Source organism: Macaca thibetana, chromosome 17 (assembly GCF_024542745.1).
Source record: "Macaca thibetana thibetana isolate TM-01 chromosome 17, ASM2454274v1, whole genome shotgun sequence".
In the NCBI taxonomy this organism is placed as follows: domain Eukaryota; kingdom Metazoa; phylum Chordata; class Mammalia; order Primates; family Cercopithecidae; genus Macaca; species Macaca thibetana.
Genome location: NC_065594.1, coordinates 57,643,843 through 57,658,288, shown reverse-complemented (window position 1 = coordinate 57,658,288; position 14,446 = coordinate 57,643,843). Strand labels below are relative to the sequence as shown.

General features: G+C 38.0%; 2 protein-coding genes across 5 annotated transcripts in view; one reads left to right on the top strand and one right to left on the bottom strand.

Annotated features, from left to right (window-relative positions):
• The window catches only part of MYCBP2 (MYC binding protein 2), a 1,055,480-nt gene that overhangs the window by 379,049 nt on the left and 661,985 nt on the right, over positions 1 to 14,446 (top strand). The gene's annotated exons all lie outside the window — the stretch shown is intronic.
• Positions 1 to 14,446, bottom strand: part of SLAIN1 (SLAIN motif family member 1) — a 66,076-nt gene that overhangs the window by 42,941 nt on the left and 8,689 nt on the right. For all 4 annotated transcript variants that reach the window (XM_050766456.1, XM_050766457.1, XM_050766459.1 and 1 more), the window contains exon 2: positions 2,544 to 2,683. In XM_050766456.1, the coding sequence (XP_050622413.1) occupies positions 2,544 to 2,683 (140 nt within the window). The remainder of the gene's footprint in view (positions 1 to 2,543; positions 2,684 to 14,446) is intronic.

Here is a 14,446-nt window from a genome sequence, read left to right as displayed (position 1 = left end):
AGTTTTGAGTTTATATACAAATTAAGTAAAAGACTAATTTTGATTTTGAAAAAGTCGTTCTCTAAACTTTTACAGGACGTTTAAATAAATTACATCATGAACAAAACTGCAGTATGCCAGTTCACATCCTCATGACCTCACGATTCTGCCTGAGCTCCACATCAATGAAAGGAAAATCGGATAATGAAGCACTTAGTCTAATATCTTAATAGCAACCACCGATTAGGATTATTTTTACTTTTTAAAAGTTTCTCTTCTATTTTTAGAAAAAAAAAATCTAACCTTATATGTAAATCTATCTAGTGTACAAATGACGTAAGGCCGGGGTGGGTAAGGCCGAAGGTACTCCAAATCCAGCCCACCCCTGCTTTTGTAATAATTCACCAGCTAAGAAAGGTTTTTATATTTTTTTAATAATTGGGAAAAATATATACATTTTGTGACATGTGAAAAACCACACAAAATTCAAATGTCAGTGCTTGTAAGTAAAGTTATATTGGAACACATCTTCATTCATTAATTTCTGCATTGATCATTGTTTTCTGGGCATGGCTAAGTTGAACAGTCATGACAGAGATTATGTAGCTCACAAAATCTAAAATATTAACTGTCTTCTTTCAAAAAACGTTTGTTGACCCCTGACATAAAGGACTGTAATTCTGAATTCATTTTGAATTTTACTTCAAATTATTGAGCCAAATTCTTATATTAAAATATAGATATAAGTCACTGAGTCAAGGATTAAGTAAGGAGACTTAGGAATGGTCTTTATAACCCTTCAAAGAGTTAAGTACAAAGGGATTTAATGGTTTGTGTATTATCTGTTCTCACACTGCTATAAAGATACTACCTGAGACTGGGTAATTTATAAAGAAAGGAGGCTTAATTGATTCCCAGTTCCACATGGCTGGGGAGGCCTCAGGAAAGTTACAATTATGGTGGAAGGTAAAGGGGAGGCAAGGCACGTCCTTATATGGTGGCAGGAGAGGGAGAAAGTGAAAGAGTGAGGAAGTGCCACACTTAATACCATCAGCTCTCATGAGAACTCCCTATCTCGAGAACAGCATGGGGGAAAGTGCCCCCATGATCCAGTCACCTTCCACCAGGTGCCTCCCTCTATATGTAAGGATTACAAATGGAGATGAGATTTGGCTGGGAACACACAGCCAAACCGTATCCGTTTTCTTAGAGTCACTGAGGTAAATGGGAACAGAATGAATACTAGAGCCCCCAACTCTGAGATGGCTGCTCTGTTAGATAAGCATCTATCACCAAAGTTTTAACCCTAACATGCCTTTGTCCCTACACTGCTCTTCAACTTTCCATTATTAAGCCACCTGTTTCATTTTAGTTAAAATGTTAATAAGATACACTATTTCATCCCACCTTCCAAGTATTTAAAGCAGATTTCTGTTGATATTTACTTATGACCATGCCAATACGGCAGTACAGAATACTGGTTAAGTATGGAGTCTCTGGTGTCAGAGAGACCCTGGCTTTGACTCCGTCCCCGAGTATCATTCTGCCTTGTAACACTGGGAACTTCTCTAAACTGAGTATTTCTCACCTCTAAAGGTGAGTTCAGTTAGACTGAATAAGATGAAGGATGTCAAGAATGTAAAGGTAATGAATGTTACAGAATTAAGAGCTCTAGAAGCATTATCTATTATACTTTTTCTTATGTCCAAATATGTTATTCGTTATCCTCGAAGAGCTTCATGGGCAGTGTACTCAAATATCAGTGTACATGAGAATCACACTGGTGAACTTGTCAATGCAGACTCCCCAACCCTACCCTCAGACAGTATGATTCTTTAATCTGGAGGCTCCGGAATCTGTACTTTCAAGCTCATGTATGATTTGGAGGCAGGTGGTCCATGGAATAGAAAGTGTTCCCAGAGGATGAAACAGATGCCCAGAGGTTAACAGACAAGTCAAAAGCCTACATAATTACAGCTTCAAGTAGTTCCCTGCATCAAACAGCAAGGTACCACTCACTCATTTTTGTTGTTTTTCCAACGGCCCTTTTTTAAAATTTAAACTTCTGTTAGGCTCCATAAGTTAATTAATGTTACAGATAATATGAAGATGTCTTAGTTTTTAAAGGTTAGCACTTCCAGTTATACATCCAACTAAATGTTAAAGGCATTCAATAAGGTCAGTACTCAGATCCCCAGGAAACCCTGTTTTCTGCCTTAGAAGCCAGCCACACAACCTTGTTACCGACCCCAGAGCACTGAAAACTGACCATTTTATTGACTGGTATATTTGCAAACAGAAAAAATAAAATAAAATAAAATGTGTGTTCCTGCATTGCAGTATAAACCAAAGCAAACTAAAAATATGGCTAAAAACAAGCACAAAACTAAACACATCCTACATTGAGAAAGCTTGATGTGTAATACATGTGAAGCTAATTGCATGCAACAGCTGCACCTCAGGGTAAAAATTTTCAATTGAAATGTTTATTCCAAAACCAGCAACAAAAGTAGCACTGAGAGTGACAAGAGTTGCAGAATGTAAATGCACACATTCACAATTACCTTGCTCCAGTCTAAAGCACAGGGAACGTCTTGCTGCTTCCATCTCAGGAGTTGGGTTATCTAGGACATGTCTACACCATTGCAAAGGAGTCAGGGATTTCTCTGATGAGGTGAACGTCTTTGAAGAGCCAACGTATAACCTTAAAAAAAGAAATCTACATTATAGGTATGATATAGGTACACAGAGAGTACCTCTCTCTGGGGAAAGCAACATGTATTTAACAATTTCCATAGAAACACAACTCATATTTGATCACTTCAAAGTATCAGAAATAGTTTTTAACAGGCAAATATACCCAAATAGAAGATGACACTTCCTGTAGCCTGGTGAGAAGAACTTCCGAAAAAAAGGTCTAACAATTTTTCCCCTAACTGTGTGTTTCAGCATCAGAGATCAAGGGCTTTTCTTTTCTTTTCTTTTTTACTAAACTAGCCCTAAAAAGGCACTATCATGATCTTACTATCTCTATTGACATGTCAAGAAATAAACATTTTCATCTTTCTCTTTCGCAACAGAATCTTTGGTAAACTTGGGCTAATGAAGGTAAACATGATGTGACAAACAAGGCAAATCTTGTGTATTTTTAAAAAATAAGTCTAAACACCCGTAAAAGCCAGTCAATTGATTCTTTGAACCCTTACATAATCACATATTTCTCCTGTCTCAAATCTATACTAACCTTGGTATATGCTTCTTTTTCATTAAAGCCAAAGAGCTTTAAAAAGATATGTTTTAGGAAGAGTACTTTTAGCACCTACACCATTACACAGTAATGAGTAGTATGCAAAATAACTACCCAGAAGCACTGCAGGTTATAAAAAAGCTTCTCTCATTAATATGCCATATTAATGTAGATTTTAGAATATTTTCAGTGATAGGGCTATACGAAAAGGTTTATCTTGAGGAATAAGTAAGAGTTAACTAAAAAAGGGGGAAGGGTGAATTACCTCCCCGAAACTGCTGGCTCTAATACATGACATCTCACTATTATAAGCTTACATTAATTATAAATCTAAAGTAATCTTCCTTCCAACAAAGCTACCACAATTCTAATATGCACATATTCTTGAAATAACATACTTCATCATTCACACTTTTACTGTTCTAGACAAAACGTTCACCTATTAATTTATCAGTTGTCCAAGACAGTTGGGGAATGTACTATTCTTTGGTAAATTATTCTTACAGATCAGGGATTGCCAAACGTTTTCTGTAAAGGGCCAGCAAGTAAATATTTCAGGCTTTGTAAGCCACATGATCTCTGTCACAACTACTCAGCCCTGCCATTCCAGTCCAAAGGCATCCTAGACAATATGTAAGTGAATAAACATGGCTATGTTCCTTTAAAATTGATTTATAGACACTGAAAGTTGGATTTCCCATAGTTTTCCATTCTTTTTATGTTTTTTCATCATTTAAAAATGTAAAAACGTATCTTACCCACCATACAAAACATGCAACAGCTCTGATTTGCCCTTGGGACAGTTTGCTCACTCCAGTTACAGATGAGGACTCTAAAATATAGATCTCAATGGATTTAACTGTAAGTCCAATATATTATTTTGTTTCCTTAGAGTGTGTTGCACAGTCGTGACTCCATCAAGAGTATATCAGTTAAAAATTCATATTCTTGGGCCCCACCTCAGTCGTCCTATGGCAAGATTATCACCTACCTATGTAGGTAATAATCCCTTGCACTTCCTAGGAACATACCCTAAACTGTCGGGTACAGGCTACTCCTCCCTGCTCACAAGTATAGGCTAGTCGAGGCCAGTTATTCTCAATGTCTCATGTCTCAAAATTACTCAAACATCTTGTTAAGACAAATTGCTAAACCACATCCCTTAAATTTGATGCATAGGGTCAACGAATCTGAATTTCTAAGAAGTTTCCAGGTAAAGCTAATATTACTGGTCTGCAGACCACATCTTGAGAGGCACCAGGCTAAGCCAATCACGGTATTTTCATTGTTCCCCTTTGCCTATGACTGGTTTAGGCCCAAGCCCCACATACAATCCTAGCCAAAAGAAACTGAGGGAAAATCATCTGATGGACTTGCAGGCAAGTTTTTCCTCATATTTAAAGGGAGGGGGGAGTGTCACAAAAGACTCAAGTATATGCTTCCTACGGGAAATGCACCTTAAACATGGGCATACAAATAAGTTAAAGTAAATAGCTAGAAAAGTAATTAAAAATAAAAATAAAAAACTACCCACAAAGAAAAAGTCTGGGACCAGAAGACTTTCCTGCTAAACTCTACCAAATATTTAAAGAAAACATCAGTTCTTCACAAACTCTTCCAAAAAAACAGAAGAAGAGGGAATACATCCTAACACATCCTATTAGGGCAGTTTTACCCTGATGCCAAAATCCAACACTACAAATTAAGAAACTAACAGCCAGTATCACACATGAACACAGATGTAAAAAGTCTAAATATTTCAGTAACTTGAGTCTAACTTCATCATTAGCATACTTCACCATTAATAAGTGGGGCTTATATCAGAAGTAAAAAGTCAGTACAAATTCAAGCATCAATATAACTTACTAGATTAACTAAAATAGAAAAAGTATATAATATCAATAGAAAAAAAAAGCATTTGACATCCACTCCTGATAAAAATTCTCATCAAATCAGAAACAGAAAGAAACATCCTCAACCTGATTGAAGGCATCTACAAAAACAGCATAGTGAATGGTAAAAGGGTGAACGCTTTGCCTGTGATATCAGAAAACAGACACAGACATTGGCTCTCATTGCTTCTATTTAACACTCTGCTGATGATCCTAGCCAATACAATCAGGCAATACATCAAAAACATTTAAATTGGAAAGAAAGAAGTAAATCTGTCTTTATTCACAGATGACACGATCATCTATGTAAAAAAAATCTGAAGAATCTACAAAAATGATAATAGCATAAGTGAGTTTAGTAGCAAGATTATAAGATACCAGATTGATGTAGGAAAGTCAATCATATAGTTACATATATTAACAACAAACAAGTTCATATTTTTAAAATTTCACTTTTCATTTACGATGGCATTTTTAAAAAAAAAAACCGTAAGATGCTTAAGGATAAATCTGACAAAAGATGCATAGGACCTGAACACTGAAGACTACAAAACATTCTGAGAACTAAAGAGGACATAACTGGAGAGACATGCCATTTTCCTAAGAAAACTAAATATTAAGATGTCAATTTTCCTTAAATTGGTCCACATAATTTGCAAAATCTCAATCGAAATTCCAGCAGGCGTTTTTTGTAGAAATGTAGATGATCTAAAATTCATATGGAAATGCAAAGATCTTAGAATAGCCAAACAAATGTTAAAAAAGAAATGGAGAGCTATACCACTGACTGAAGCTCATGACAGTAATGAAAACAGTTTAGTGTAGCATAAAAATAAACGGATCAGTGGAAAAAAATAGCCCAGAAATAAAACCACACATATATGGAGGATTTTTAGTAAAATACAATTTAAAGGATAGTCTTTTAAATAAATGGTGCTGGAACAAAATGGGTATCTATATGCGGGGGGGAAAAAAAAAAAAACCTTTGATCCACAGTACAAACAATATCCAAAACTAACTCAAAATAGAGCACAGACAAATGTAAAACTTGAAACTATAACACTTTTATAGGAAACCAAAGGTAAAAGTATTTGTGTCCTTGAGTTGGAAAATGCTTCTTAGATACAATTTATAAGACTGAAAATATGATCCATAAAAGAAAAAAATATCAATTGGACTTTATCAAAACTAAAAACTTTTCTTTTTGAAAGACATTGCTAAAACAATGAGTGATAAACCACAAATTGGGAAAGACATATTTGCAAATCATCTATCTACCAAAGAACTTTTATGCAGAAAACATGAAACTACAAATAGTAAACAACTCAATTTTAAAAATAGACAAAAGATTCGATTACACATTTCACCAAAGAAGACCTATTACGGCTTATATGAAACAGCTATATGAAACAGCTATATGAAAAGATGTTCATCATTAGTCATTAGGAAAATAGCTAAAACCACAATGAGATACTACCACATACCTATTAGAATGGCTAAAATGAAAAATACTAGCCATAGCAAGTGTTAAGGAAGATTTGGTTAACTTCATACACTGGTGATGGAAATGAAAAATGGTGAAACCACTTTGGAAAAGAGTTTGGCAGCTTCTTAAAAGTTAACCTGCACCTACTCTCTGTTCCAGACACTCAAGTTGTAAGTATTTACCCAAGGGAAATGAAAGCATGTTCTCATATGAAGACTTAAACATAAATGCCCACAGCAGTTTTATTTGTCATAACTAAAAGCAACCCAAGTGCTCATCAAAAGATGACTGGATAAACAAGCCATGGTTACAATGATGAAATCTAACAGCTCCCACAATAAAAATGAACTACTGATTCATGTAATAACACAAATTTCAAAATAACTATCTAGCTTGAAAGAAGCCAGACAAAAACAAACAAATAGAAGAGTACATATTCTGTGACTTTATTGATAAAAAATTATAAAAAATGTACTATGCCTGTAATCCCAGCAATTTTAGAGACCAAGGCAGGCAGATCACGAGGTCAGGAGATCGAGACCATCCTGGCCAACAGGGTGAAATCCCGTCTCTACTAAAAATATGAAAATTAACTGCACGTGGTGGCATGCACCTGTAATTCCAGCTACTTAGAAGACTAAGGCAAGAGAACCATTTGAACCCAAGAGGCGGAGGTTGCAGTGAGCCAAGATTGCACCACTGAACTCCAGTCTGGGTGACTAATCTAAACTGACAGAAAACAGATCAGGGGTTGCCTGGGTTGGAGGTAGCAAGGATCAGGAGGGAAAGAATAAGGAAAACAAGGGGCCACAGGAAACCTCAAGTGTCGAAATCTGTTCACTACACATTAACTGTGGTCATGATTTCCTGGGTATATATACATGTTAAAGTCTATCAAATTGTACATTTTAAGTGCAGTTTACATATTATATTCCAATAAAGCAGTTTTTTAAAAGTCACAAGATAAAGAGTCACTGTTTTGTGGTTTTGTTGGTTTTGTTTTGAGACATGGTCTTGCTCTGTCACCCAGGCTGGAGTGCAGTGGGACAAACACACCTCACTGCAACTTTGACCTTTTGAGCTCAATTCAAGTAATCCTCCCACCTCAGCCTCCTGAGTTGCTAGGACCACAGGCATGCACCACCACACCCAGCTATTTTATTTTTTAAGTTTTTTTTTAGAGATAGGGTCTCCCTATGTTGTCCAGGCTGGTCTCAAAATCCTGGGCTCAAGCGATCTTCCTGCCTCAGCCTCTCAAGGTGTTGGGATTACAGGCATGAGCCACCATGACCAGCCCTCAGTGTTCTTAAGATGAGAAACTCATAGCTGCCATCTACCATGTATGTAAAAAGCCATGAACACCACAGCCCCGACAGAAATGAGCCACTAGTTAGTCAACTGTGGAGTTTCCCTACCTCAATACTTTTTTCACCAATTTTCCTTATTTTATTTTTTTGTTATTATACTTTAAGTTCTGGGATATATGTGCAGAATGTGCAGGATTTGTTACATAGGTACACATGTGCCATAGTGGTTTGCTGCACCCATCACCTATCATCTACATTAGGTATTTCTCCTAATGCTATCCCTCCCCTAGCCCCCCACCCCTTGACAGGCCCCGGTATGTGATGTTCCCCTCCCTGTCCATGTGTTCTCATTGTTCAACTCCCACTTATGAGTGAGAACATGCAGTGTTTGGTTTTCTGTTCCTGTGTTAGTTTGCTGAGAATGATGGTTTTCAGCTTCATCCATGTCCCTGCAAAGGACATGAACTCATCCTTTTTTTATGGCTGCATAGTATTCCATGGTGTATATGTGCCACTTTTTCTTTATCCAGTCTATCATTGATGGGCATTTGGGTTGGTTCCAAGTCTTCACTGTTGTGAACAGTGCCACAATAAACGTACATGTGCATGTATATTTATCGTAGAATAATTTATAATCCTTTGGGTACATCCCCAGTAATGGGATTACTGGGTCAAATGGTATTTCTGATTCTAGATCCCTGAGGAATCGCCACACTGTCTTCTACAATGGTTGAGCTAATTTACACTTCCACCAACAGTGTAAAAGCCTTCCTATTTCTCCACATCCTCTCCAGCACCTGTTGTTTCCTGACTTTTTAATGATCACCATTCTAACTGGTGTGAGATGGTATCTCCTCGTGGTTTTGATTTGCATTTCTCTAATGACCAGTGATGATGAGCTTTTTTTCATGTTTCTTGGCCACATAAATACCTTCTTTTGAGAAGTGTCTGTTCATATCCTTCGTCCACTTTTTGATGGGGTTTTTTTTTTCTTGTAAATTGGTTAAAGTTCCTCATAGATTCTGGATATTAGCCCTTTGTCAGGTGGATAGATTGCAAAAATTTTCTCCCATTCAGTAGGCTGCCTAAGCTCTTTAATTAGATCCCATTTGTCAATTTTGGATTTTGCTGCCATTGCTTTTGGTGTTTTACTTATGAAGTCTTTGCCCATGCCTATGTCCTGAATGGTATTGTACAGGTTTTCCTTTAGGCTATTTATGGTTTTAGGTCTTACATTTAAATCTTTAATCCATCTGTAATCCATCTTGAGTTAATTTTTGTATAAGGTGTAAGGAAGGGGTCGTTTCAGCTTTTTCTGTATATGGCTAGCCAGTTTTCCCAGCACCATTTATTAAATAGGGAATCCTTTCCCCATTACTTGTGTTTGTCAGATTTGTCAAAGACCAGATGGTTGTAAATGTGTGGATTATTTCTGAGGTCTCTGTTCTGTTCCATTTGCCTATATATCTGTTTTGATACCAGTACCACGCTGTTTTGGTTACTGTAGCCTTGTGGTATAGTTTGAAGTCAGGTGGCATGATGCCTCTAGCTTTGTTAATTTTGCTTAGGATTGTCTGGGCTATATGGGCTCTTTTTCGGTTCTATATGAAATTTAAAGTAGTTTTTTCTAATTCTGTGAAGAAAGTCAATGGTAGCTTGATGGGGATAGCATTTAATCTATACATTACTTTGGGCAGTATGGCCATTTGATATTGATTCTTCCTATCCATGAGCATGGAATGTTCTTCCATTTGTTTGTGTCCTCTCTGATTTCCCTGAGCAGTGGTTTGCAGTTCTCCTTGAAAAGGTCTTTCACATCTCTTGTATTTCTAGGTATTTTATTCTCTTTGTAGCAATTGTGAATGGGAGTTCACTCATGACTTGGCTGTCTACTATTAGTGTATAGAAATACTTGTGATTATTGCACATTGATTTTGTATCCTGAGACTTTGCTAAAGTTGCTCATCAGCTTAAGATCTGGGGTTGAGACGATCGGGTTTTCTCAATATACAATCATGTCATCTGCAAACAGACAATTTGACTTCCTCTCTTCCTATCTGAATACCGTTTCTTTCTTTCTCTTGCCTGATTGCCCTGGCCAGAACTTCCGATACTATGTTGAATAGGAGTGGTGAGAGAGGGCATCTTTGTCTTGTGCCAGTTTTCAAAGGGAATGCTTCCAGCTTTTGCCAATTCAGTATGATATTGGCTGTGGGTTTGTCATAAATAGCTCTTATTACTTTGAGATACATTCCATCAGTACCTAATTTATTGAGAGTTTTTAGCATGAAGGGGTGATAAATTTTATCAAAGGCTTTTTCTGTATCTATTAAGATAATTATATGTGGTTTTGTCATTGGTTCTGTTTATGTGATGGATTACATTTATAGATTTGCATATGTTCAACCAGCCTTGCATCCCAGGGATGAAGCCGATTTGATCGTGGTGGATAAGCTTTTTGATGTGCTGCTGGATTCAATTTGCCAGTATTTTACTGAGGATTTTCACATCAATGTTCATCAGGTATACTGGCCTAAAAATTTCTTTTTTTTTGTTGTGTCTCTGCCAGGTTTTGGTATCAGGATGATGCTGGCCTCATAAAATGAGTTAGGGAGGAGCCCCTGTCTTTCTATTGTTTGGAATAGTTTCAGAAGGAATGGTACCAGTTCCTCTTTGTACCTCTGGTAGAATTTGGCTCTGAATCCATCTGGTCCTGGGCTTTTTTTGGTTGATAGGCTATTAATTACTGCCTCAATTTCAGAACTTGTTATTGATCTATTCAGGGACTCAACTTCTTCCTGGTTTAGTATTGGGAGGGTGTATGTGTCCAGGAATTTATCCACTTCTTCTAGATTTTCTAGTTTACTTCCATAGAGGTATTTATAGTATTCCCTGATGGTAGTTTGTATTTCTGTGGGATCAGTGGTGATATCCCCTTTATCATTTATTGTGTCTGTTTGATTCTTCTCTTCTTTAATAGTCTGGCTAGTGGTCTATTTTGTGAATCTTTTCAAAAACCCAGCTCCTGGATTCATTGATTTTTTGAAGGGTTTTTCGTGTCTCTATTTCCTTCAGTTCTGTTCTAATCTCAGTTATTTCTTGTCTTCTGCTGGCTCTTGAATTTGTTTGCTCTTGCTTCTCTAGTTCTTTTAATTGTGATATTAGGGTGTTGATGTTAGATCTTTCCTGCTTTCTCCGGTGGGCATTTAGTGCTATAAATTTCCCTCTGAACAGTGCTTTAGCTGTGTCCCATAGATTCTGGTACATTGTGTCTTTGTTCTCATTGGTTTAAAGAACTTATTTATTTCTGCCTTAACTTCATTGTTTACCCAGTAGTCACTCAGGAGCAGGTTGTTTAGTTTCCATGTAATTGTGCGGTTTTCAGTGAGTTTCTTAACCCTGAGTTCTAATTTGATGCACTGTGGTCTGAGAGATTGTTTCTTATGATTTCCATTCTTTTGCCTTTGCTGAATTTTACTTCCAATTATGTGGTCAATTTTAGAATAAGTGTTACATGGTGCTGAAAAGAAAGTATATTCTGTTGATTTGGGGTGGAAAGCTGTGTAGATATCTATTAGGCCCACTTGATCCAGAGCTGAGTTCAAGTCCTGAATATCCTTATAATTTTGTGTCTCGTTGATCTAATATTGACAGTGGGGTGTTAAAGTCTCCCACTATTATTGTGTGGAAGTCTAAGTCTCCTTGTAGGTCTCTGAGAACTTGTTTTATGAATCTGGGTGCTTCTGTATTGGGTGGATATATATTTAGGATAGTTAGCTCTTCTTGTTGCATTGATCCCTTTACCATTATGTGATGCTCTTCTTTGTCTCTTGATCTTTGTTGGTTTAAAGTCTGTTTTATCAGAGACTAGGATGCAACCCCTGCTCTTTTTTTTTGCTTTCCATTTGCTTGGTAAATATTCCTCCATCCCTTTATTTTGAGCCTATGTGTGTCTTTGCATGTGAGATGGGTCTCCTGAATACAGCACACCAATAGGTCTTCACTCTTTATCCAATTTGCCAGTCTGTGTCTTTTAATTGGGGCATTTATCCCATTTACATTTACGGTTAATATTGTTCTGTGTGAATTTGATCCTGTCATTATGATGCCAGATGGTTATTTTGCCTATTAGTTGACGCAGTTTCTTCATAGTGTTGATGGTCTTTACAATTTGGTATGTTTTTGCAGTGGCTGGTACTGGTTTTTCCTTTCCATATTTACTGCTTCTGAGGCCAGGTGCGGTGGCTCACACCTGTAATCCCAGCACTTTGGGAGGCCAATGCTGGTGGATCACCTGACGTCAGGAGTTCAAGACCAGCCTGACCAACATGGCAAAACCCTGCCTCTACTAAAAATACAAAAATTACCCAGGCGTCGTAGTGGGCGCCTGTAATCCCAACTACTCAGGAGGTAGACAGGAGAATCACTTGAACCTGGGAAGCAGAGGCTGCAGTGAACTGAGATGGTGCCATTGCACTCCAGCCTGGGTGACAGAGCGAGACTCTGTCTCAAAAACAACAGCAACAACAACAACAACATATTTAGTGCTTCCTTCAGGAGCTCTTGTAAGGCAGGCCTACTGGTGACAAAATCTCTCAGCATTAGCTTGTCTGTAAAGGATTTTATTTCTCCTTCACTTTTGAAGCTTAGTTTGACTGGATATGAAATTCTGGGTTGAAAATTCTTTTCTTTAAGAATGTTGAGTATTGGCCCTCACTTTTTTCTGGCTTGTAGGGTTTCTGCAGAGAGATCCGCTGCTAGTCTGATGGGCTTCCCTTTGTGGGTAACCCCTCTTCAGCTGCCCTTAACATTCTTTCCTTCATTTCCACCTTGGTGAATCTGATGATTATATGTCTTGGGGTTGCTCTTCTCGAGGAGTATCTTTGTGGTGTTCTGTGTATTTCCTACATTTGAATGTTGGCCTGTCTTGCTAGGTTGGGAAAGGTCTCCTGGATAATATCCTGAAGAGTGTTTTCCAACTTGGTTCCATTCTCCCAGTTACTTTCAGGTACACCAATCAAATGTAAGTTTGGTCTTTTCACATAGTCCCATATTTCTTGGAGGCTTTGTTAATTCCTTTTCATTCATTTTTCTCTAATATTGTCTTCATGCTTTATTTCATTAAGGTGATCTTCAATCTCTGATATACTTTCTTCCGCTTGACTGATTTGGCTACTGATACTTGTGTATGCTTTACGAAGTTCCTGTGCTGTGTTTATCAGCTCCATCAGGTCATTTATGTTCTTCCCTGAACTGGTTGTTCTAGTTAGCAATTCCTCCAACCTTTTATCAAGGTATTTAGCTTCCTTGCATTGTGTTAGAACATGCTCCTTTAGCTCAGAGGAGTTTGTTACTACCCACCTTCTGAATTCTATTTCTGACAATTCATCAAATTCATTCTCTGTCCAGTTTTGTTCCCTTGCTGATGAGGAGTTGTGATCCTTTGGAGGAGAAGAGGTGTTCTGATTTTTGGAATTTTCAGCCCTTTTGCACCGTTTATTCCTCATCTTCATGGATTTATCTACGTTTGGTCTTTGATATTGGTGACCTTTGGATGGGGTTTCTGTGTGGACGTCCTTTTTGTTGATGTTGACGCCATTTATTTCTGTTTGTTAGTTTTCCTTCTAACAGTCAGGCCCCTCTGCTGCAGGTCTGCTGGGGTTTTCCTGAGGTCCACTCCAGACTCTGTATGCCTGGGTATCAACAGCAGCAGCTGCAGAACAGCAAAGATTGCTGCCTGTTCCTTCCTCTGGAAGCTTTGTTCCAGAGGGGTATCTGCCAGATGCCAAGCCAGAGCTCTCCTGTATGAGGTGTCTGTCAACTCCTGCTGGGAAAATTCATGTTTCCGTCTGAGCTTGTGCCTGTTGTTTTTAAATCCCTCTCAGCTACCACCTGAAGCTGCTACCTAAAGCACTGCTCTGCCTGTTACCTCCAGTGTCCTATGGGAGAACTGCTGATCTCTTCTGCTGCTAGGAAGCTTCCTCCAACCAGCTTGACCCTGGATTCCAGATACTCCCATTCACTTTTTTTTGATAGAATCCTTTTTTTGTTTGTAGGAGAACACCACAGTAAGGTGTCTTCAATTACTTAGGGTCTATGTGATACAAATATTTCCTTTGTCCACATAGCCTCACACCATATTCAAAAGCTGCTCATTTCTACAGGCACATTCAGTTTCTAAGTGACCCACTATGCCATGTTCACTTATGGAGATTTCTCTTTCATACTCCATAGTCCAATTCCTATTGTCTGGTACTATATCTCATTCCCACTCTGCATTTCATAGAAGGTAGGGATGATCATCACACTAAAAGCAGTGAATCCAGTTGAAAGTCTACCTAGGGGCAACTGGAATCCCAAATCCCCTTCCATACAGCCAGTCCTACCCGCCCTCTTCATCTTAACCTGAGACCAGAGACTCTGCTGTGTGAATAAGCTGATCCAGAGAAGCCTTAACTTCAGGCACACCAAACTTAGCTGAAGGAGAAATGAGGTACCTTACTTAACCAAACATTAAATGGAAGTCCACATGCTG